The sequence below is a fragment of the Platichthys flesus genome, chromosome 7, assembly GCF_949316205.1.
Source record: "Platichthys flesus chromosome 7, fPlaFle2.1, whole genome shotgun sequence".
NCBI lineage: Eukaryota > Metazoa > Chordata > Actinopteri > Pleuronectiformes > Pleuronectidae > Platichthys > Platichthys flesus.
Genome location: NC_084951.1, coordinates 8660467 through 8684869, shown reverse-complemented (window position 1 = coordinate 8684869; position 24403 = coordinate 8660467). Strand labels below are relative to the sequence as shown.

The following is a 24403-nucleotide window of genomic DNA, read 5'->3' as shown; positions in this document are numbered from 1 at the left end:
GGTCTCTGAAGGCTGCAAAAGTTTCTCATGCGCCACCACCCCCACTCCTCCACCCACGATCCTGACACACACACACAAACACACGCGCACAAACACACACAGAGACACGCACACACACATTCCAGCAGGCGGGGTCCGTGACGTGCAGCTCGTTTGTGAATGAGCAGCAGCGCAGCGCTCGGCTCAGAGCAGTCCCAGTCAAGCCCAGGAGCAGAGTGTGTGTGTGTGTGAGAGAGAGAGAGAGAGAGGGAGACACAGGAAAAGTTTCCCAAATGGATTTCTTTCGAGGAGTCAGACCTTTATTATTTTCTTATGTACTCATTAACGGTATACTTATCACATTGCAGTCTAAAGAGGGTGAGTACGCTTTGTTCATTTTTAAAGAAAGTTCTCTAACTTCACCCTGAAGGGCTGTGAGCACGCGTGCCATGCGGAGTAAACTGCTGAAGGAACTCTCTCCAACCAGGAAACCTTGTCTCCTACTCTTGTGACAGTCACATTGCGTCTCAAAGTCTTGTTCCACGACAACACAGTTCGCGTCTACGAGTGTTTCTATAGTTGTCCTTCATTTACCTTTTTGTAAATTGACGTTCTATTGATTTGAGAGTGTCGTCTACATGTGCGCTCCTCTGAGCTTTCCAGCACCAGCAGGTGAATTGTTCTGGAGAAGGTTTGTTGAAAGTTGTGGGTCAGATTGTGTCTTTGGAAGAGCTTTGGATATACGGTGTTCAAATTTATTTTTACATTATTTAACACCCATATACCTACTTACCCTAAACAAAATGTAACCTAATTAAAGTATAGCCGGGTATAAGTAATGCATATGTATAAGTAAGGAAATGATTATGCTGATAAATATATAAGTTGAACTGTAAGTCATGAGGCTGCATTTGCCAAATAAAGCTAAAACTGCATGTACGTCTAGAGCGAGGGTTTAGAGTTTCAAATTCTTTTTTCAAACTACAAAACCTGTCCGTGTGAGACAGCCTTGTGAAGTAGTTATTACATATTTTCAGCTTAAGGGTGATTGTGCAATTCACTGTAAATAGTACATGTCTTTATCTGTACAATGAACTATAAATAAATAAACATATTTATTGTTGAAATAAACATCCCTAGATTTGGATGATCTTTGTCCATGAGATTAAATGTTTATCCTCAAGTACTGACGCTGTCTTCATGTCCCCACAGAGGTTCTATTGGATATGAGGGCAACAGAAGGTGAACTGGGCTGGCTGACATGGCCCTTAGGTCAGGGAGACAAACCCGGGGTGAGTATTGCTTCATCGCCTCCTCCTCCCAGTCCCACTTCTCACTTGGAATTTGCCTTAGGATAAATGTGCTTGAAGAAAATGTGCAGGGAAAAATCCGGCTGAGCAGAAAGCCTCCAGGAAAATATTGACTGAGTGACTTGTGCGATCGGCTTGTCAGTGGACCTTGTGTGTGTGTGTGTACATGTCAGGTTTCTATCAAATCTGTCAATTAGAGCCTAATGGTTGCTTGGGTCTGGATGAGAGAGGGAGTTGTTGGATCCTATTAGGAGTTGCCTGCAGAGCATGTCTGGACTGCACCAAACCTTAGGCAGACAGAATAGCTGCTAGCGCTGAACTGGAAATACTTGTGGCTTCTTGTGGTTTCAAGGCTTCAACTCTAGAATTGTATGTTGGAGGGCAATTAACTTTTAAAGTTTGCAGCATGTGGTACCTCTTTTCAGAGGGGGAGGGGATTCAGACGGCGTTAATCAGCCAGAGCTACCTTTTCCTTAAACCATGGTAAAACCTCTATGTTCAGAGAGGTGATTTGATAATAATACAACCAAACACTGTGGCTACCTGTCAGTACACAGGAGGCTTGTGTGTCCTCCTCTGTGTTGTTGTTTCAAAGAAACTCATGCAAATTAGCTGTAAATAAACCCCTTTCATATGCTGATGACTCTGAGGCATGTGCAGAGGGGCTGTTTACAGTGGCTCACCCTACTTTTCTCAAAGAGGTTTCTCTGCCTAAATAATCACTTAAAACCCAAGTTTCACTTCGGCATGGTGTGTTGCTGTCAATTTTTTAAAGTTCACTGGAAACATTTTTTACAGTGATGTGTACTCATGTAAACCGCCATAACTTATGAGAATTATTATTTTAAGTTTTAAAGGCCCCTCATAAAAAGTTCACCAGCTGTTTAATAGAGGTGTTGGTCCTGCTGTTGTACATCACGTTTATATGCAGAGCCACACACTCGGCCAACAAAGCACATTTCTTTGATTAAACACAAAGGCTCTGCCACTGCCACAGTTGTTCCTCAAGAGCCAAGGTTATGTTAAAAGACACAGTGGGTTTTTGTTTTCCAAATATGTGTCCTATTATGTAGTCGGCGAGCTTTAACACTTGGGGAAGATGCCAACATCAGCGATGGCATGCGAAAGGAAATAATTTGGAATCTTTGCAACGTCACACATGCTTTCTCACACTCAGTCCAGGCTGTAAATGCTAATAAAATGGAGTTCTCCACGTTGCAGAAATGTGTTATTGCATTGAAGGGAATCTAAAATATTCAGGGGGAGCAATTAAGCAATTTGTGAGGCCATGGGTGTCCCTTCATGCAGACTGTTTTTGTTTCCAGGTTTAGATTACAGTGCTGGACCTCGCATGTGATCTGCTTTGGTCCTTTTTTATTTTTGCCTCCCTTATAGCGCTGGTTCAGTCCCAGCTTTCTTAGGGGCTCCCCAGGGGTCACTGTTCCTACCTCTAAACTTGTTGATTTTCGTGGTTTGTTTCAGTGGGAGGTCGTCCAGAGGACTCTGAACGGCTCCCAGCTCTACACCTACTCCATCTGCAATGTGGGGGAACGTGACCAGGACAATTGGCTGCGCACCACCTTCATCCAGAGGCGTCCATCGGCTTCGCGGGTTTTCGTTGAAATCCAGTTTATTGTACGTGACTGCAACTCGTTTGACGGTGCCTCGCTGACCTGCAAAGAAACCTTCAACCTCTTTACATCTGAGTCGGACGCAGACGTGGGCACTACCTTCCGGAAGGGCCAGTTTAAGAAAGTGGCCACCATTGCTCCCGACGAGATCACTGGCAAAAACGAACTACGAATCAACACGGAGACCAAAGTGGTGGAAAACCTGTCTCGAAAAGGCTTCTACTTGGCTTTTCAAGACATTGGAGCCTGCGTTGCTCTCCTCTCTGTCAGGGTCTACTACAAAACGTGTGCATCCACAGTGAAGAGTCTCGCGTCATTCCCTGAGACCGTGGCAGGAGGTGAAAACCAGGCTCTTAGGGAAGTGAGTGGGGTCTGTGTGGATAACGCAGTCAGCGAGGAGCAGCCTCGCATCTACTGCACCGTGGATGGAGAGTGGGTGGTGCCAGTTGGACAGTGTCAGTGCAGACCAGGCTATGAAGAGGTCAAAGATACGTGTCAAGGTAAGGGCCACATCATGTTATGTTGATTTAAATCCAGGATTAAGTTGTTATGATAATGTAATTTTTTTTTATTGACAATTTGGCTTTGGTCCCCACTTTACCTCAATTCCTTTGTCGTAGGTTGAATGGCAGTTTGTGGATATTTATCATAGCTGTTATCATTGCAATTATCATTGTTCAATGGAATTCTCCCCTTGGCTGACACAGCCCCTCAGTGATGGAAGGAATGTTTAGGCCTACTAGTACATGTCACGGCATCGTCCCTGACCTTGAACCGATACCTATAAAATAAGGAAATGAGCTTTTGAGTTTCGGGTGTGGATCTCAGCTCAGTGGAGAATTTTATCATGCTTGTACTATTAAATGCTAACATTTTGGTTGTACCCTCTTTTAAAAACCTAAATTTAGTTTCTTCTCTGATTAGATTAAAAAAGCAATCTGTTTGCACCAGATATGGAGAAATCTTTATCAATCCTAACTTGAAACCATTTAAGAAGTTGTTCATTGAACAGGAAGTCAAGCTCTAACACTTCACCTGTGACAACACCTAGAACATAACTTACAGCCTGTTGCATCAGGTGATTTCCTGCTCTCTCATTCTCTTATCTCAGATGGATATGGGTGTGCTGCAGCATGTAGCCATCACTCCTTTTGACTTTGTAGTTTGGGCTTAGTTGTATTTTGAGTCGTGCAAAAAAAAGGCTTTCATTGTTGTGGGAAGGGCTGTCAGTGTGATGAAAGAAGTCGGGAGGCTACTGTACTGTGATGGATTAGCATCTTAAATGCTGGTGGGGGGGGGGGGGGGGGGGGGGGGGCTCAGAGGCCCTCTTCATGTGATCGGGTATGCCACTGACATGTCCGTCTTCTGTCCCTCTTCCCTGTCTGTTTTCACAAACATGCTGAGCCTCAGCTATGGGGTGTATTGTGTGTCTCAAGCTGTGTATGTGCACATACAACAGGCTGACATGCAAGGACCTGTTGAGATCTGTTCCATGACAGAACAGCCCAAAGCACTCCTCTTCCTCTCATGCTGCTTTTGTTTGGCACACTCATTTGTACTCGCACACATGCACACATGACCTGAAACACACTTGTACAGGTATGAGCACTCGTGATCACCCCCGGGCACGCTCACCTCGGACTACAGTTGTAAGGCCACATGCTGCCTGCTCATACTGGTTTGGCTCTCCCTTCAACTGGCAACAGGTTGATCAAAGTGATGAAGTTTTCTGTCACTACTTCATTTCTAGCTTCAGGAAAGTGCCAGGTGAGATGATTAGGAAGAAGGCGGAGAAGTAGGAGAGGCAGGAAGGAGCGAGAGAGAAGAGTCACACAAAAGTGGTCGAGAGGTTGTGTTTAGTGGAGCGGTGTGATTTCTTTTCTGAAACAGAGAGAGGTGAGGAATGGAATGTAAAGGTAGGGTGAACAATGAGGAGCTGTGTTTCCCGTGCGAGGCTGGAGGAGCCCACCTCCACCTCCTCTCCCACTTGGTCGGTACATTCCTGATCAGTTTGCCGAGGAGGAGCCTCCCAGCATTACTCCAGTCCTGTGGAATTCCCAGGGGAGGAAGAGCAGCACCACATCAGGCCTCGCATAAAAGTTACTGAACAAAGCCCCCCCCCCCCCCCCCCCTCTCCCCTGGATGACTAGATGAAGTCGAATGTTGGGTCTGAGATGCATGAGGGCAGTTGTGTAGGGAGGAGGACATGAATCATAGGGCTGCAGTGCAGGTTTGAGTTGTACAGCTCAAAAAGGCTTTCGATGGAATCTAATACAGACACAGTTAATCATTCTCCCAACTCTTTTCCGGGGCTACGCGCTGTTGAGGGAGAAACCGCAAAACTTGACTTGTGGTGCTTTTTCTTCTTACTTGGGTTGAGAGTTTCCATGTTCAGCGATGTGATCGCTCAGTTTTATGGCTCCTCGGCCCCACAGGACCTGTTAAAGCAGAAATCTGTGACTTTATCTGGTTCTCGTCTTCGTCTCGTCATCAGCACTCACTGCTCTGGTGCTCTTGGCTCGGAGATCACTCGTCCGTCAAAGTGTGTTTCCAGTCTCTGTTTTTCCTTAAGCTGCCCGTTGAGGTATCTGTAGGTGGCATGAGGCACTCCTCTCTCGGAGGCCAACTGTGCCTCATATACTAACTATAGAGTCCTTCTTTCTGACAAACAGACTCTAAAGATAAAACACATCCCTCCCTGTGCCCTGCAGACCCACCAGAGTGTTTAGAGAAGCAAATGTGAAAGCTTTTATGTGCTTGTTGTAAATCAAATCCGTCTGAAGCAAGGCACAGGCCGGGGCTTTGTTTTTAATGTGAGGACTGCAGTCATCTGTAAACGGAGATTTATTTTTGTTCTCAAAATAAATCAGCATCAACTGTAAAATGACTGAAGTAGAGAAGGTCTGATGAAAACTGCTGTCAAGATTTATGTTTGTTATCATGATCGTCATAATTGTTTTTTTTGTGTGTGTTTTTAAAGCGTTTATTCATCTCTCTTCTTCTCTGCACTCATTTTGATGTGTATTTGCTTTTTTCTCACAATCACTCTCTGATACATTACCAGCTTCTTTTTAGGTTTTGATGAAATTCAAAGACGAAACCCTCTTTCTCTAGAAAGAAGTGTTCAGAAGTTGAACTAAGTAAAAATACTTGCACACCTAAAAATATATTAAGGTTCAGTACGTGACTAGATAAGTTAGTGTTACCAACAAAAATAAAAGATTGCCTTTAATCTCCCTTTTTTCCTCTTTTTAAATCCAGAAAAAAAAACATTGGAACTTTTTTTGCATTTAGGTGGTTGCCTTTTCAATTCTGGCTGTGTTTCCACTTGTGTCTCACTGTTGACACTTAGACCGTTTTCCTCCACTGCCTATCACGCCCTTCCTTACCCATAATCCTCCCTGGCACAATAGAACAGCATACTTGTGTCATCCCCACAAAGGACCACTGGCTGCACCGTCTGGTCCTCGGGATTGTGTGTAACCGTCCAGGTCCACACCTCGTCAGCCACACTAAAGCCTCAACAAATAGGGCTTAATCCCACATTATGGTTTTCGCAAGGCTGTATTTAAAAAGGGAGACACTGTGTGGAATATTTAGACCGCTCAAGGCAGTTTTGGTGCCTCGGAGAAAATGGCGTCTTGGTGGAACAACTGTCCACTGAGTTCCAGTAAAGTTATTATTTCTTTCGCCAAAGAGGTTCCAGTAAACGATTTTCCCGAGTCCCCCCCCCCTTCCCTCTCTGACCGTGTCTCCAAACTCATCCTCAGTTGATGTGTAACAGTTGGTGACTAAGTTACAGCTGTGTGAGTGCGCGCTGTGGTGAGTGATTTGTACGGGTAGTAATTGACTTGGGTGTGTTTGTGCTTTTTAAGCAGAGTAACTACTGGTTCCGCTGGCTTTTTTTTGCCTTTGTGCCGTTCTCTGCATCTCTCTCAACGTCCTCCCCGAAGACTCTTTCTGCTTTGGCCTCAGTTTTCCTCTTGTCTTGTATTTATTTGAGAGTTTCTTATCTCAAGACATTATTCCCATGACCATAAATGCAATGCACTCGGGAGCTTGTTGCGCAAGCAGTACCAAGTACAAACAATCCGTTTTTTCCTCATTTGTTGTGATCTTGTTGTCTATGAAATCACAGAGCGACTGTTATTTTTGGCTGTATTTTTGGCACAGGTCATGGATATGACACCAATAGAGTTTAAACATCCCGTTTCACACGGCCCTGATGGAACTATTTAGACTGTATACAGATTTTGTCTTGCTCTCTCATGAATACCTTTCTCCACTCCTGACTTGTAAATATAAATACAGACAAAATTTGAACAATTCTGCCAATCAGAGGGTTTAGCAGAGAGGGACAGAACAACTGCCCCTTTTTGGATGGTTGTAAATATATACACATTTAATGAAGGTGAAATGTAAGGTTTCTGTTTTGGTTGCTGTATTTTGGGGATTTGGATTGCTGACTGTTCTGTCTGAAATATACATCGTAGAAAAGCCGGGATCAAGTGTTACATGCTGAACAGTCTTTAACTCCGCTCGTACCTGGAACAAGCTGGTTCGTCATAATATCCCCAGACCCTTTAAGACCCAGGACTTGTGCAATTTCAGCTTATCTGATGGGGAGTATATGAAGCAATGTGAACATAGCACCACACCTCAGCATCTCAGGGATTTGATTTAGTTGGCTTAGGGTAGATTTCACATAATGGAATCATCTCACTCCGGTGGGATAATCCCCACACTGAAATTTTCTGCTCGAATTCCCTGGGCTTGTGGCCTCTGTGGCCGGACTCTGAAATGTAAAATAAAGGTGTAGGTCGGACAGCGCTGCTCATTTAGATGAGCGGGTGATTATAACCTCTCCTTTTCTTGATCGGCTCAGGAGAGCCACACTGATTACTTTGAATTTGTGGATCCCTCAGATGTTGTGCCAAGGTAACGTCTGCTAGCAGGCTGAACTTGTGGGAGTTGGTTTAATGGGGGGACGCTGAAGGTGCTTTCAAGTGGTGTCGTGCACCGTCTTGTCGGGTCAAATATTAAGTGAACAGAGCACTGGCAGTTACTGTGAGGGAGATGACAGGACATGTAGCAGAGATTAGAGCCGCAGGCCTCTGGAGCACTTTATTGTGCATTTGAGGGTTTGTGCTGTTGTGGTTTACGAAGTGTTGATCAGTCTGATGGTTTCGAGCCTTTGATGTGTCAGAAATCATAGAAACCAGTCGGTGTCAACTATTATGTAAAACCTGTCTATGTTATCATTGGATCTGCTGCACGTTGAAGCTAATGACAATCTGTTTTTGCTGGATCGGTCATTTTCAGGGTGGAGGCCGACATATTAACTCGAACCCACAGATGAGGATTTTGTTAAATGGTTGTTAGAATGGCGAAAACAAAATATGATGCATATTTAAAGCTGCATTTATTGATACATTCGTTTCCCAGTTTATCTACCACTTGATATGAAAATTGTATATAGCAATTACAGATTATAATCATAAAGTGAACAGGCTAGCAAATGATCACTCGTAGCAAATTTTTGATTCAGAGATTTGTTTAGGGAAGGACCTCAAAGGTTTAGTGTGTAGAATTTAGCGGAAAACAATGATTCTCAGTTTTAGGTGATTATACAGTAACAAAATATAACTGTGAATCCTTCATTAAATGTCTGTCGAAGTATTCCCCTGTTTTCTGTGTTTGTTTGAGTTCAAGTACACTCTCCTGATTTCATTGCTGCCATTAGACACATAACTGAGCCTCAGCCATTCTTGCCTGTTCAGCATGTGTGTTGGTTGTGGTGGGGAAGTTGGGACATATTTCCTCTTGATGACATTCCTGAGCCTGGAGGTTGTGTGTATCTTTGTGTGTGTGTTGTGGTGGTGGTGAACGGGGGGGGGGGGGGGGGGGTCCAGGGCAATGTTAAGCGCATTGTATTGTACTGCTGGTGTGTGAGGTCAGCACTTTCCTTCCACCATGTCAGTCAGTAACACCCCCCCACCAACCCACCCACCCTTCACTGCTAACAGGACGAGCCCGCAGCGGAAACCGGAGGTCACCTAATCCCTCGGTGACTCCCCAACCCGTTGGCTCAGGGCTTTCCATTGTCGCTCGGCAGTCGGCGGCATCGCTCAGCCACATTTTGTTGCCAGCCTGATAAGTCATTCCGTTTATTAGTGCATTTGGTCCCATTTTGTCCCCCTTCCCCTAACCAGGAAGTGGACTGGCATCCAGTGTGTGACCTGTTGGCTCAGAGCGGTGCAGTAAAACCGGTGTTGTGTTTCCCACCTGGCTGTCTGGATTTGACCAACAACACGGAGAAACGTGACCAGATGACCATGGCTGTGGTGCAGCTGAGGAAACTCAGGAAACAGTCTGTGACTTTTATGTAAGCCAGGATTTGTTTCCTCAGGGCCTCTGCTTTATTTCACATTATTTTTGAGCATGCCTCGTGCCTCCTTGAATCCACTCTTCAGTCCCAGTATTCCTCTTCTGTCTGTAGGTTTGGGTGGACAGAGCTAGTGAAAGGGGAAGGGGGGGATTTAGGGAATTTATTACCTTTGTTAACAACCCCAGATGAAAGCCTGAGTGCAATTGTAAAACAGATGTAATGCCCTTACAGCTGCTCCATTGGTCAGCTAATCCTTTTGACTAATGTCCCCCACAACCCCCCCCCCACAAGCGCACACTTTCATCAGCCCCTACACCTTTGCTGCCCACCACTCCACCCCTCCCGTCCTGTCTACCTCAGTGACCCCTGGCTCATGTTTCTGGCTCACCTCCCCCATCAGAGACCCCCTTTGTTCCACAGAACATCCGACTCCCCCAAAATGCTAATGACACGTTGTCACCGTGCATACAAACAAAATGACATGACATATTGCAATTACGGGTCTGAGCACCTCGGGAAAGACAAATGGGGGATGGGGAGGAGAGGTGAAGTAGTTGAGGCTGCAGATGGAGAAAGGACTCGCACTCCTCCAGAATACATTTGTAGAGCTGCCCTGATTAGGATCAAGATATTGTCTGTATTTTGTATGGATTTGTTTTTCCAACATGTTTTTATTGTTCACGGGCCATACTTCTGAATTTAACCTCCTTCCCACCGAGACAGGCCACCGGCTGCTGCTGCAACTCTTTCTTCCTCCTCCTCATCACTGCGAGCATGTGTTTGTTTTACTTGGCCACTGACTCCCTGTAAGCCATGCACAGTTTAACTCACAACTACCCTGAGGCCGACATGACCTTTCTGTCTCTTAGAAGCCCAGCGCCGGACTTGATTGTGTGGGGGGCCCCCTATACCACTTACCTTTCCAGTCCTGAGGCCGATTTCTGTTGTCAAGCCCCCATGTTACCCATTCATCCGTCTATCCGATCGTACATTCATCACTGTCGCCATCTCATCCATCTTAACTCCTGCCGACAAACCAGGGGGGGGGCCCTTGGGCGCCCCCACTCCAGAGCCACTCAGGCTCCCAGAATGTAACAGGCCCCTGCACCCACTCTCAATAAACAAACACAGAGCCACTCAAGGTGCACAGGGGCCTCTCAAATGACAAACAGTTCCTTGCTTTGTAGCAATAGGGAGGGGGAAAGTGGCTGGTCTATGTTTGTCAGATGTCTCGACTTAGAAGAGGCTGAGAGACATTTGTTTATGAGAGGGAGGATTAATCTTAAACAGCCCACCCTCCCAGGTTTAAAGCCCTCGTTCATGTTGGATCAACACGTTTTGGCTTCCTTTTAGGTTATTATTCTGTCACTGGACTCGGGTGGTCTCAGTGCTGGTTCTTCTCTTGGTCACGCTCCCCTGTGTTTCCATGCTTTGATTGGCTGCTTTAGGAAGGAAGGCTGCGTCAGCCTCACGCTTCCTGCTTCCTGTTGTGTCCAGCAACAATTCAACAAGTCCCCCTCCACCTTACCCATGGAACCAGGAAGTTTTCCTTTCACAAGTCTTTGTCGAAGAATCCTCTTGTTAAATACCTCGGCAGAGAGTCATCTGAATTTACAGTCCCTGTGAGTCATGCATTAGAGATATACAGACTCATTCACCTTAACGACACAAAGGCAGGCTGAAAATGAAGCTGCACTGGAGCCGCTCTGCGACAGGCCTCCTGTTGGGTGGTGTGCACTGGAATGCATCTTGATTATAGAGGCAGCTCGCAGAGTAAGGCCATCATCTCCGCAGGCCTGACCACGATGCATTGCAGCCGGCCCTGTAGCGCCAAAAAGAGGCTAGTCCTCCTCTATTCAGTTGCCATGTGGCATCTTGGTTATTCCCATCTGCAATGCTTGTGTGTGTATGTTTTTTCTTTCAGCACTTGAATGGCGTGGTACTCTCCTTGCCTGCTGGTCAGTGTTGAATAGCAATCTTAATGGGTTAGCTGGGAGCCTTTTTAGTGAGGACTGGGAGGAGAGAAAGGAGGCGAGGAAGGAATTTGGGGATTACGAGGAGGAGAGGTCGGGGTATGAATCTGGGTTTGAGGCAGCAGCTGTTACCCCTTCTCAATAGAGGAGTTCACCCTAGCCTGTCTCTTTTCTTCCTCCCGTCTTTTCTTCAGCCCCCAGCAGGATACAGTATTCCTGTCTTTCTTTCTTGAACCTTCTGTCCCCTCACAACACCTCTCCCCTGCCTCGCCCATCCTCGGCCTTGTGCGTGTTAATGAGTAGTTTTTAGTGAAACAGCTGGTTGAGAAAGAGAAAAGATGTTGTGTTGAAGGGGAGGATTGAGTAACATGCGAGCCTATTGGACAAACTTACAAATTCTTCACATGCTGAGTGTGTTTTCTCTCCACCATTGTTGTCATACTCCTCAGTTAATGCACAACTCTTCACAGCAGCTCCGCCACAGCTTAGCCACAATGATGGAAAAAAAGCTGATCGCAGGCGAAGTAAACCTCATGGTCAGTCGAGTAAATCCCCTTGATATGATTTAAATGGAGTGGGAGCCGTGTGCTCTGTGTCTTGTGTGTGTGGTCACTGAAGGCTTCCAGAACCAACTCCACTCAGCTGAAGTGCATTGAAACGCAGCCACAGACCGAGACAGTATCTCTGAGTGAATCTGATATTATCTTCGTCCTTGGCTCCACTTCTTAAATCTCCTCTGTCTCCTCTCCTCAGCTGGAATCTGACATGAAAACTTTGTGTTTGCCTTTGACTTTATGTTCCGTTGCTTCCTCTGGTCACTGGCACGCACTGCCGTCTCTGGCTTTGCAACCTTCATTTCAATAGGCTATTATGTCCTCCTGCCTGGTCTGATTACTCATGCGCCATGGACATCTCCACTTGTATTCTTTCATTCTTTTCTCTTGTTTCTCTTGTTTCTCTATATCTCCCTTGCTCCTAAATGCTGTTCCTCATTGGCATTGACGACATCTTATGATCATCACCTGTCATAAGGTTTTTAAACATGGCAGGCAAATGACTTGGACGGACGAAATGAAAGATGTCTGTAATACCGTATATGTATACTGTATGTGTGTGTGTGTGTGTGTGAGTGTGTGCTGGGCTGGGCTGAATCGACATGGAAGAGGGACATGAACAGGTGACAGGCAGCGGCCCTAATCCTACTTCTGATTTACCCATGTGTCCATGGGTGTGCTTTGCATACATGTATGTGTATTTTGTGCCTACATATGCTCGTGCCTGCATGTGTGCAGTGCACGCATAAGTGTGTGTGTACGTGGATGAATGTGTGATGGTGTGAGGACATGAGCAGCAGCCGTTGGAATGCTCTTGGAGACTTAAAGCAGGGGCCTTCTCATTTTCACTCTCCTTCATGGCGCGCCCTCTCAGAAATTTCACACCGTATTAAGTTCAGATTTCACCACTGCTACACACAGCTGGAATCCTCTACCTGCATTTCTTTATCCTGTGTTTGACGTGTGAAATTAGATGTCATCCTATCTCGGCGATACGGTTTCCACAGTCGGCATGTGGGGGTTTGAAGGAAAAACAATGCAATAGCCTGTTGAGTGCAGACGGAAGCTCGGTATAAAGCTGTTTCTCTTCTAATTCTTGGAGCTTTCTTTGACTAAGGTTGTCTTCATTTCCGATTGTCTCACGACTTTGAAGACCTGATGTGGTGGAATGTGGGACAACTGGTTGTGTTTGTTGAGAGAGAGAGAGAGAGCGAGCCAACAGACAATCGGAAAGCAACAGCAGAGAGGAGTTGTTGGTTGAAAAAGTAAAGAGTAGGAGTGCCAGCGACGCAAGGAGTATGTGTTTTAGTTTTAGGGCTGGGCTCATGTGAGCTGCGATAGACAATGTTTTAAAGAGTAGAGTAAACACTGTGCAGAGCCATGCCTCTGTTTTCTCTCCTATGTCTCTGTGACTCGTCCAGACCTGACCTTTAGCCTTGACATAATAACACATCCACTCATCCTCGTTGTCCTGCTCACAAGGTGAAGAGTTCACACCAGTACCGATCTTTATCACTTGAATGAACTGCCTATGTGGCGCATCATACAGGATGTTGCCTGAAATTCACTGGTGTGCTTGTTCTCCTGCTTATGTCAATGTTTTTTCTTGTCTTTGAAGAGTGTCAGCCTGGCTTCTTCAAAGCCGATGCTCTCAGTGACAAGTGTGAACAGTGTCCTACCAACACCCAGAGGCTCGACTCCGGGGCTTTGTTCTGTCCCTGCAAGGATGGATTCTACAGAGCCCCAACCGATCCCCCTACTGGACCCTGCTCAGGTAACGAGACCCATTGATCTTATATGAGAATATCGTGTTAAGAAAACATTTAGGGTATACACAATTAAACCCACTAACTCATTACTCATTTCCAGTAAAGGAGTTATGTTCTGCCCCCTGCTCGTCCTCACAAATCACTGAAAACTGAGGCGATCTCTAACCTTCTCGCTGTCATGACATATTAGCGGATTCATCCGGATGTCACATTTCCATCACTGCTGATTGGAGCTGATTAAAGCACAGGACCCAGGAGAAAATTCCAACTGAATCCATTCCCATTGCAGACAAATACTAGGTGTTAACGGTGTTAGTGTTATTTTATAACCAGTGAAAAAGGGCTTTGAGCGTCAAATGCTGTCATTGTCACACCTGAATGTCACATTGTAAATACAAAAATTTGGCATTGGAAGTGACCTTTGTTTGACTTGTGTGGGATGAGCAGGGATTAAATATTCTATTATTGTTGCACTTGTATTCCCTGCAAATATTAGTAAACGGTTTAAAGGCTTTAATCTCAGGATTGTGTGACTTCCTTCAAAATTCAAACGATGTTTATTTAGACTTTTTTATGTCGTGGGAAAAAGCAACAACCCTTATTTGTCTTTGTTTGTACTCTTGATATCTTTTTCAATCAGGTCTTCCCTCTGCCCCGCGGGACCTCGTGGCCACCACCACCCAGCTCTCAGCAGGAAAACTCCTCCTCTCTTGGAGTCCACCAGAAGACACCGGAGGACGAACTGACGTCACCTACAGTGTTGAATGCCAGCGCTGCGAGGGTATAGTGTGCCAGGCCTGCGGAGAGAAAATCCGCTATGAGCCCAGCAGCTCGGGCCTGACTGACACCAAGGTTTCAGTGAGCGAGCTGGATGCTCACCTCAACTACACCTTCACCGTGGAGGCACACAGTGGCGTGACGCTGTCCGCCAGTCAGCCACCATCCACCAGTGCCCTGACTACGTTTCTGCACTACACAGGTGAGTGCTGCTGACATGAGGCAGTGGAGTGATTATATCAGAGTTGCAGTACTGACAGATACTCCCTGTTAGGCAGCGGCAGCTTTACTAGTCGAATCGTTGCTGGAGTGAGAACAGAAAGGGCAGATTGCATAATTTCTGCTGTAGCTTTTGACGTCTTCATTTCCCAAAGATACTGAAGCAATCACTACTCTCTGTTTCCAGATCCTCCCAAGTTAACCTCTATGAGACTGGTTGATAGGACCCCCACCAGCTTGTCCCTCTCCTGGGACGTATCACCCCGACCACGGATCCAGCCTCAGCCCATCCGCTACGAACTGACCTATCGCAAGAAGGTACCCCACTCTGCTTCACCCCTCTGCTCTATGTTGAGAGTTGTAGAGTTCATATTATGTTATTAGACATTTCCCACTCTAAAAGTTTAAAGCTAAATTTCCTCTAAGTAATTCACCATGAAAAACAGATCCAGGCAAATGTTTCAAGTTAGAGCTTTGATGTGAAATCTACCTACTAATTCCACAAATGTTTACAAACAACTATCATTATCGGATGTCGTTGGTGCTGATCTATATCATGGCAGCAGGTTTCATAGAATAGTTTCCTCTTTAGCAAGTTGTCTACAAAGTAAAAGCCCATTTGTTTCTTTGCTGTTATAAGAGCTGAATTATAAAACATCCAGCACACCAACAATAGAAAGTGATATTGTAGAACTGTTTGAGGAACACTAATGACACTATTCACATGCTCAAAATTAAATATGTGGCTTCCACGATAACACTCAAACTCTCTGATGTCTCTTCCTCTGTCTCCTAGGGTGACAACCTGGATGTGACTACCTACGTCGTGCACATGCTGGAGAAGAACTCTGTACAGATCAGCGAACTGGCCCCCGGCACAGCGTACCTGTTCAGGGTGCAGGCCCTCAGCAGCGACGGCAGCGCCGGGGCCTCCAGCATCGAGGAACAGTTTGAGACCTCTTCTGAAGGTACAGAGGAAAAACCACTGTAGAAGAAATTCTGCTGTTGTTGTTCAGTGGAGGATTTCTCTGATGTGCGCCTACACTTTGTTTACCTCAGCAGGACACCCTACCCCGAACACAGCAGTGGTTTTGGCTGCAGCAGTTGGAGGAGCGGCCATGTTGTTCATAGTGGTCGTGGTCCTGTTCCTACGCAGACGGTCAGTGCTGCTCTCCCTCTCCTTCTCCCTCTGTCCTGTTAATCAGTTGGCATACACCCTCATTTACCGGCTTCCTCTTTCATTCTTCTGCCTTCCTTTGTGAGGCCGCCAAATGGCCGTTGCACTCTCCTTCTCTCTTCCTTTGGCTACCTTTCTCTTCCCCCTTTATCTGTGTCTGTGTCCCAGCCCTCACAGGGGGAGAATTTGCGTTGAATGAGCGTTGTCATTGCTCAATGATTACATTTTAGTGAGTGTCGGGGCTTTTGAAAGGAAATTGGTCCAGAGTGGTACATTGTCGGTGATAAGAGGCGCTTGGTTCGTTCTGCAGCAGACTTCAGGCACTTTGTGAAGGTGACCCGGGCCTGTACGCAGTCCGTCCACCTCCCTCCCGCCTGCTAGTCTGTCTTTCAGTCAGCTCGGCAAACACAGTCTGTCGTCAGCCTTTATCAAAGGGCCGCTTCTCTGTGAATTGACACAATGCACCAGTGAATGGATTTTAGTACACCTAGAACCACTGTTACAAAGGTTGCTATCGATATCAAAGAGGGCAGATGAGTTGGATATACATGATGTTTGAAAGATGAATATTTATTTGCATGTGGGCTTTATTTCTTTATTCAGGAAAAGAAACTCTCACACCAGACAAGGACCAGAGGACACCTACTTCTCCAGCTCAGGTAGAGAACAGAAAAATGTCCTTTCTCTATTTCACATTACTTCATTTATTTATATTAATCATTGGTTTTAAACAAATCTTCTTTCTTATTCTCGCAGAGCAATTGAAGCCTCTGAAGACCTACGTGGATCCACACACATACGAGGACCCCAACATAGCCGTGCTGAAGTTTGCTACTGAAATCCAACCCAGCCACATAACCAAACAGAAAGTCATTGGAGCTGGTGAGTGACAACCCTGCGGAGACAATCTGCTGAGGGGCTTAACTCCGAGATGTTGATAGATTTTTCCAATCCCCAGGTTCGCTGTTTATATTGAGCCTTTTCCACGGCTCAAGCAGCTGACTGACGGTAGTTAACCTCCAGATTATCATCTATCTGGCTGAGCTCTCGCCCAACAAGTTGAGACATTTTGTTGTGTTGCAACTCTTGGCTGCAGGATCTATGTGTTTTGGCACAGGTTGACAATTACACAAAAGAAAGTGTAGCAGAGACTGTATTTTTGGAAGGATATCAGAGCAGCTTCCTGGGCCCTACACATCTTTCATACATGATACGTTTATTCAAGCGAGACCACCTTTACCCTTTGAACCCGCTGTCTTTTTTCAACATCCACCCCCCCCCTTGATTCCCACGGCCGTGTATCCCCCCATTTCTCCTCATGTGACAGCTGATTCCCATGCTCCCACACCACAGGCCATCCACCAATTACACAACATAGTCCCGGTCTCTCAACACGCAGCCAGAACACACCTCTGCAGGAGTGCCCCGGGCAAAACTTCCTTCTCATCACTCAGCTGGAAACCCAACAAAGAAAATCAAACACACATTCATCTGATATCACATTCCTGATGGTTATTTTCGCCCGCAGGGGAGTTTGGAGAGGTGTACCGTGGTATTCTGAAGGTGCCGGGGAGGAAAGAGGTGGCGGTGGCTATCAAGACCCTGAAGCCAGGCTACACGGAGAAGCAGAGGCAGGACTTTCTGAGCGAGGCCTCCATCATGGGACAGTTTTCCCACCAGAACATTATTCGGTTGGAGGGGGTGGTCACCAAATGTAAGGATTTCTGTGAGTTTCGCCCCTTTTGATACACATTTTTGCAAATTTCTCTCCATTTCTGGCCAGTTGGGGCAAGTATTTAGTTGTTTTTCCTGTGTGTGTGCAGTTAAACATGCCATGATCGTGACTGAATACATGGAGAATGGAGCACTGGACAGGTACCTGAAGGTAAGTCCAACACATACCAATTTGTTGATGGAAATGTCTCTACTGTGACTATTGCCAGGAATTACATCTGGCATTTTATATTGCACTATCATATTTATGTTTCTTTTTCATTTGGTGACAAACTCAAATTAATTTGTGTTTGTTCTCTCCCGTCAGGACCACGATGGCGAGATTCCTTCCTTCCAGCTCGTGGGCATGCTGCGTGGCATTGCTGCAGGCATGAAGTACCTCTCTGACATGAGCTACGTCCACCGGGACCTGGCTGCCCGCAACATCCTCGTCAACAACACCCTGGAGTGTAAAGTGTCAGACTTCGGCCTGTCCCGTGTGCTGGAGGACGACCCTGAGGGGACGTACACCACCAGTGTAAGTAGATATAATCCCTGTTATTAAAAATACCCACCTCAGTCAACCCTTGCAGAAAGGGTATGAGTTAGTTTTTTTCTCTCTGTCTCTAACTTGAAGCATTTTTCTTGACCAGGGAGGCAAGATCCCCATTCGCTGGACTGCTCCAGAGGCAATAGCATACAGGAAGTTCACCTCAGCTAGTGATGTGTGGAGCTTTGGCATCGTCATGTGGGAGGTCATGGCTTTTGGCGAAAGGCCTTACTGGGACATGAGTAACCATGAGGTGAGTTTCCACGTCAACATAGATCTTCTGTCACTGATAGGGTGCTATCAGTGACAGAAGATCTAATCAGTCCCCTGATAAACTACCTGCAGGTCATGAAAGCGATCAACGAGGCCTTTAGGCTGCCGGCGCCTATGGACTGCCCCTCAACCGTTTACCAGCTGATGCTGCAGTGTTGGCTGCAGGATCGCTCCAAGAGGCCACGTTTCGGAGACATTGTCAGCCTGCTGGACAAGTTGCTGCGCAGCCCAGACTCCCTGAAGACTATCGCAGACTTTGACCCACGGTAAGATTTATTTTCATACCAGACTAAGGGCTTGAAATGCATATTTCTCTAGTACTAATGCTACGGTAGCTGCTGCCACTATCAGCATCCTCTTTTTGGAAACAGCCGCGTAACCACAATGTTTTCCAATACAATAATTTCATGTTAAGTCCCACCTCTCTTCAGAACTCTGTGAGTTTCAGTGAGTTTTGCATCTGGCTGGTGATATGAATTCATGAGGAAGGGGAACTTTCTCAATTAAAGAAAGAGCTGTGATGTGGATGATGGCAACATTCTGTTTGCAGCCTGAGCTGTAGACTTTGACTCTCAGTCAGACTTCAGTCACAAAGATGAAAACTTGAAAAATTTGATTGGAGACTAGGTAAAGAATTGACCTAATGAGGGGATTCACTATCATCTTGAAAAAATCCTGGAACAACAATAATAATACAGTGTCAACAGGCCTTGTGTAACTACACCAATTCAATATTTAAACATTGGGCCTTTGCTCTAAAAGGACTGAGCCTGAGCAGCTTTCTATGAATACGCTATTAACAGTAAAAAATGTGTAAACTATAAAAGTCCTTATAAAGGTCAACATATTATTTTTTAATTTTCTTTGAAAGATTTGTGCCTTTGGACTTGCTTGAACTGCGTTTTAGTTTGGACGGGCAGAAACCAGATTTTTAGAAACAATGACGAAGTTATCATTCGAGCAGTATGTGACAATTCCAGTGCCCACACATGTTCGCCAGTGGTCACATGATCTATGTTTTCAGCTGTGTTAGTATGGACGGGGTTAAAACTGAAACAGAGTCAGGACACTTGTGTGGACAGAGATCATTTAAGTTTGAAAACACTGATACAATTGAAAACACAATCGAATGGATGCAGCCTTATTCAACCAATTGAATCGAAATGGATACTTTACCTGGAATTGATTTGTATTGGACTTGTCATTCCAAACGTGCCCCTTGACTTACACTTATTGAGTGACTTAGATTTAATGTATGTGGGCTGACTGCAGATTTGCTCAAACAAACTTAAAACAGACCTTACAGCAGTTTCCCATTTACTCGAACCTACAAACAATGTGGGGCGTGTCAAGGGTCGTTTTTGGGTAAAAAGCGGAATAGCTTTAAGAAGGTCTAGTTAAACCATTGAAAAGACAAACTGACACCTGATGCCTGCCTGGCTGATGAAAATAATATGTGTGAACTCCTGGAGGAAAATAAAGTTCCGTTGTTTTGGATAATCTGTAAAAATGCATATTTTCTCTTTTGTGATGGAGCATTAAAGCCAGAAACAGAGAGAAAGAACAAAGGGCTGTCGTGCTTGTATCTTAAACGGCCCCTGCCCCAACTGCTCCAACTGTTTTTTTTATTCCTATTCTTATTTCCTGCAAAATTATTACAGTCCTCAGTCATCCGCCTTTGTTGTAGGAAAACCTGTTTATTATTATCATTTGAATCTAATATACTGATCTACTTCTGTTTGCTTGCAGTGTATCAATCCGCCTGCCCAGCACCAGCGGTTCGGACGGCTCCCCCTTCAGGTCGGTGTCTGAATGGCTGGAGTCCATCAAGATGAACCAGTACAGTGAGAACTTCACATGCGCTGGGATCATCACCATGGACCAGGTCCTCCAGATGAAGAACGAGTATGTGGGATACGATTGTCTTTAAATAGCTTGGAACTATTTACTGAACTTACTTGTACTAAAGTTTTACACACACACAATGAATTCTGTAATGAACCTCCTGCTTCTAGTTTATATATTTGTTTTCCTAAGATTGTTTCTTTTTAAAAGCCAGCAGAATAGTTTGTGCACAATATGATCTCTAACCCCAGCTACAACTTGAGAAATGTTTGAGATGGAAAAAGCAATAGAGGGAAGGAGAAGGAGTGGGCTCATTTGTGGTGGGCTGGTGGTGGTGGCTTGTGGTCGCCGCAGTCCTTATTCTTCTTTCCTCTCTCCATTCTTTCTCTCATCCCTCCCTTCACCCACACACACTCGCAACCCTGGGCAGCACTTCTCCTGGAGCCCCGAAAAAACCACTGGGTTCGGCTGTTTAGGGCAAAGGCCTTTTGTGGCTTCTCCAACATTAAAGGAGGGAGGGAGGAGGAGAGAATAACCTTTTTGGAGCAGGAGCAACAAGAGGAGATTAGGAAACTGAAATAGATGGATGAGATTTGAAGCCGCACAGTTGTCACATGTGTTCTCGTAGAAAGATTGAGGAGGTGCACTCCGAGTGTACCCCCTGAACCTATCACAGGGATAGTTTAAGGCAAATGGCTCTTCTCAGATGTGTGGGAGCGCTAAGCGGGCAATTTAGTGAAATGGGCTCAACCTTTTGGAAAAAAAGCGTTCAGTGAAGCACATGATATAAGGTTGTTTGGAAGCAATAATGAGCACCAGAGCTTTTCCTAACCGCATGACCAGCCAATAGTAACCCCCCCCCCCCACACACACACACTTTCTCCGCTACCATGGTATACGTATCTCCGTTGGACTTGCTCATGATTATGGGAAGATGGGCAGACTGCAAAGCAGACGACAACCCCTTTTGAAGTATATGTCATACAGAACGGTGTGATTTCATGGCCCCGTTTTTTCCAATTCGGGGCATCTGGTAGCACTCTTGAGAAACCAGCAGTTATTTACAGCCCACCCTCTGCTCGCCAGACAAGTGATTCATGGTCAACTGGGAGAATCCTCGTTATGTAATTAAGGCTGTAATTAAAGCCGTGACGTTGGACGGCTGTGTTGCAGGGCTTCTGCAGGTTTGCATCATGTGCTTGCGAAGAGTTAAACCCTCAGTATTAACCTTTAATTGCGAAGATAAATTAAAACCATGGCAGATTTCTAATAGGGAAGACACCACACCCAGCCAACCTGGTTCAGCGATCAAACTTGTTCGGCGTCTCGCATTTCATCAAACTGTCTGTGATTACAGGAAGGATGTGTGTGATGTGTTGGAGCGAGTCCAAACTGTAAATCCACATGCAGCTCTGCTTATGTACTGTCATGTCTCTCTTTCACAGGGATATTAAGAACATCGGGGTGAGGCTTCCTGGCCATTTGAAGAGAATTGCCTACAGCATATTGGGTTTAAAGGACCAGACGAGCACCCTGAGCGTGTTTGCAGTGTGATCGTGTCGACGAAGGGAATTAAAATCGGGCACTGAAGCAGGCAGCCCTTTGAACTCTACGCTGAGCTGGAGCGACTCTGCAGGGACGGCGCTGGATCTGCAAAACCAAGAGGGATATCAGCCCATCCTCTGGGGCCGGCCGAATCAGAATGATTTTTATGATTTCTTCATCTTGTCCACATGGGAATGGAGCAAATTATACAACGGCAGTAGATGACTCGATTAGACTCTGTATATTTAGATATCTATTTTTATTACCCATGTCTTCTGTACAGATACAATTCAGTGCAAATGAATTCATTATTTTTTCAATCATCAATCCAGTTGTGGGACCAGCTACAGTATAGGCCCTGAGCTCGTTCCCTCCAGTGTCTAACAAACAAGGGAGGCGCAGTCAGGGTGATGGTAGGGGTACAGTGGAATCCAGTCTGTGGTCAGTGCTGATGTCATGGCGTCTCCCTTTAATTGGCCCTTTTTGGTCCCTTTCCCGTTAGACCAATGAGGACGGAGCGCCAGGAGGGCTGAGATGAGCTTGAGTTGGCCCAGATTTAAAGAGACCTGTCGTTAGGTGTGTGAACACAGACCGACCTGGTGTTGTTTCTGGACCTTCTACTGGCTCTGTGCAGAAATTAAGCTATAATCAAATAAGTGGTGTTAGAATATATATGAGGTACTCTTTTTGTACAGATTCACTGTTTTCCTTTTTTCTTTGTGTTTGGGTAGACACCCCCACAAAAAAACATTGCGATTAGGACCTAATAATGTAGCACTTGGATCAAGAATTTTGTGATCTCTTTTCGTTTTGTCTCAGAATTGCAAGAAAAATGACAAAAAAAAACTCCTGAACTAAAGGAACGGTATCAACAGCTGTTTTCAGACATGAACTCCGGGGAATGTCCTCACGATTGGGATGCAGACTTTCTCCGGAGTTTGACTTTTAAACATGATCAACGCAGCAGGAGGTTCTCGGCTCAGATGTGCTCACTACAACACAGAAACTCTGGAGGTGGGGGCTGTGCAGCAGGAGGTAATGTCGGATATCATGTGTTTTTGCTCACAACACATCAACACCGACGTCGCTTCTAGTAACCAAAAACTCTCTTGACCTCTTCATTGGCGTCTACTGCTTTTATCTTGAGATATTTGTATTCTTTTTGTATTCTGTTGTGTGCTAGAAATGTCATCAACCCCCCCCCCCCCCCCCCCCCTGTTTTCTCACATCAGGTTTTTCAGACATTACCCAAAGGTTTTACTAGGGGGCTGGCAGGAGAAATTCCTCACATACAGCCCATCCAGCGAATTTCCCGGAGATTATCAGGAGTTCAGTGCTTGTCTGAGAGCAGCTGAAGTGCGAAATTCGACAAGTTTCAATTAGAGTGCAGCACATGTGTTAGCATGCCGGTAATGAAGAGGCAGATGAGGAAGTTTACCGCCAGTAGAAAAAGAAAGAAAAACCTCACAATGACTTTTGTTGTGGTTGAAATGATTTCATACTTAATAATCGTTTTGGTTTTGCAATTTCAATGTAAATGTTTTAGAAGCTTCTCATACTTCTTTTCGGATGAGTGGATGAAACTAAACAGACATTTTCTCTGTAAGCTTTGACAATAAAGACATTTAGAGTTTTTGAAGACATTTTGAGGAGTGTGTGTGGGAGCAGGAGTCTACTCCCACACAAGACTCAACCCCCCCCCCCCCCTCTTCTCTTAATTGATGACTGCAAATCGTTGTGTTACTGAAGCGCACCTTCCTTTACTTGAATTTTTAATTTGTTTTCAATTGTATCTTTGATTTTATTTTAGCTGATAGACCCATCTTCGGATAAGGGATTTTGTTTTCTGCTTTAATGGTTGCAATTACACTTTGTACATTTTGTATGATTTCACTATTTGCCGTATAACTCAACTGAATATTTTTGTATGTTCTTCCCATCACCTTCCTCCAAAGAGATGTAACTTACTTCTGCTGTCTTTCCAAACATTTTGAGAGTTCCCTCATCAAAGAGCAAACTTTTTTTTTTTCCCCTGTTGTTTTATACTGTATTTAATAGTCTATTTATTTTTTACTTTTATTTATTTATCCTGATAAACACTGAGCTGGGATTATAACTGAAGGTTGCTCTCTCTCTCTCATTCTTAATAATAATAATAATAAAAAAATCTTAAATGTCCATTTATTGCGCAGTTATTCACCTGACATTGCCTTTGGTGCACTTGTTGAGCAATAAAGCCTTAAATGAAACGTCTTGCTGTATGATTGATATAGAACAGAGCAAAGATAAGCTCATGTTTGTTTAAACGGTGCCAGGATGTTTATACTTCCACCTGGATTTCCTCATAATGTTGCTGAATCCACTGAGAACCTGTAGAAACACGCAAAAGCTTCCTGACCACACACACACTGCACTGTACACGCTATCTGCTTTACAATATGGATTAGATGCTTTTTGGGTTCAAATTGAATCAAACAAATAAACTATGAGCTAAAAAGTAAACTTGAAAATCTAAAATCCAGACTTTGACTTTGAGTTTGTCTCGGTTAAACAGAGATCCCACTGTGATCTGCCATTGGACACGTCTTGCACTGGGAAATTACCTCCAGCGTGATATGAGATGTTCCTCTCTCATGAAATCCCTTGCTCTGTCAAACAAGGTCAGAACTTCTCTCTTACTAAAGACCCTTTACTTTGGAC

At 45.1% G+C, this 24403-nt stretch overlaps 1 protein-coding gene across 4 annotated transcripts; it reads left to right on the top strand.

Annotated features, from left to right (window-relative positions):
* Positions 1–202: 202 nt before the first annotated feature.
* Positions 203–23952, top strand: epha2b (eph receptor A2 b). 4 transcript variants are annotated; one of them, XM_062392044.1, is made up of 17 exons: positions 203–357; positions 1192–1271; positions 2772–3420; positions 13454–13609; positions 14245–14583; positions 14788–14918; positions 15397–15568; positions 15663–15759; positions 16381–16436; positions 16534–16659; positions 17306–17491; positions 17601–17662; positions 17819–18028; positions 18144–18293; positions 18386–18579; positions 20063–20218; positions 21604–23952. In XM_062392044.1, exons 1-17 carry the CDS (start codon positions 273–275, stop codon positions 21710–21712), a joined length of 2958 nt encoding a protein of 985 aa, XP_062248028.1. In that variant the 5' UTR covers positions 203–272; the 3' UTR covers positions 21713–23952. The 4 variants fall into 4 exon arrangements, with proteins under 4 accessions (XP_062248028.1, XP_062248026.1, XP_062248027.1 ...); XM_062392042.1 differs by having other exon boundaries at positions 17306–17503; XM_062392043.1 differs by having other exon boundaries at positions 15660–15759.
* The last annotated feature ends 451 nt before the right edge of the window (positions 23953–24403 follow it).

Bases quoted from the DNA above. Each gene is read 5' to 3' on its own strand.
- epha2b (XM_062392041.1), top strand. From the start codon at position 273: ATGGATTTCTTTCGAGGAGTCAGACCTTTATTATTTTCTTATGTACTC. The intron at 15,760-16,380 runs GTCAGTGCTGCT...TTCTTTATTCAG, and splicing joins GTCCTGTTCCTACGCAGACG to GAAAAGAAACTCTCACACCA. The intron at 18,294-18,385 runs GTGAGTTTCCAC...AACTACCTGCAG, and splicing joins GGGACATGAGTAACCATGAG to GTCATGAAAGCGATCAACGA.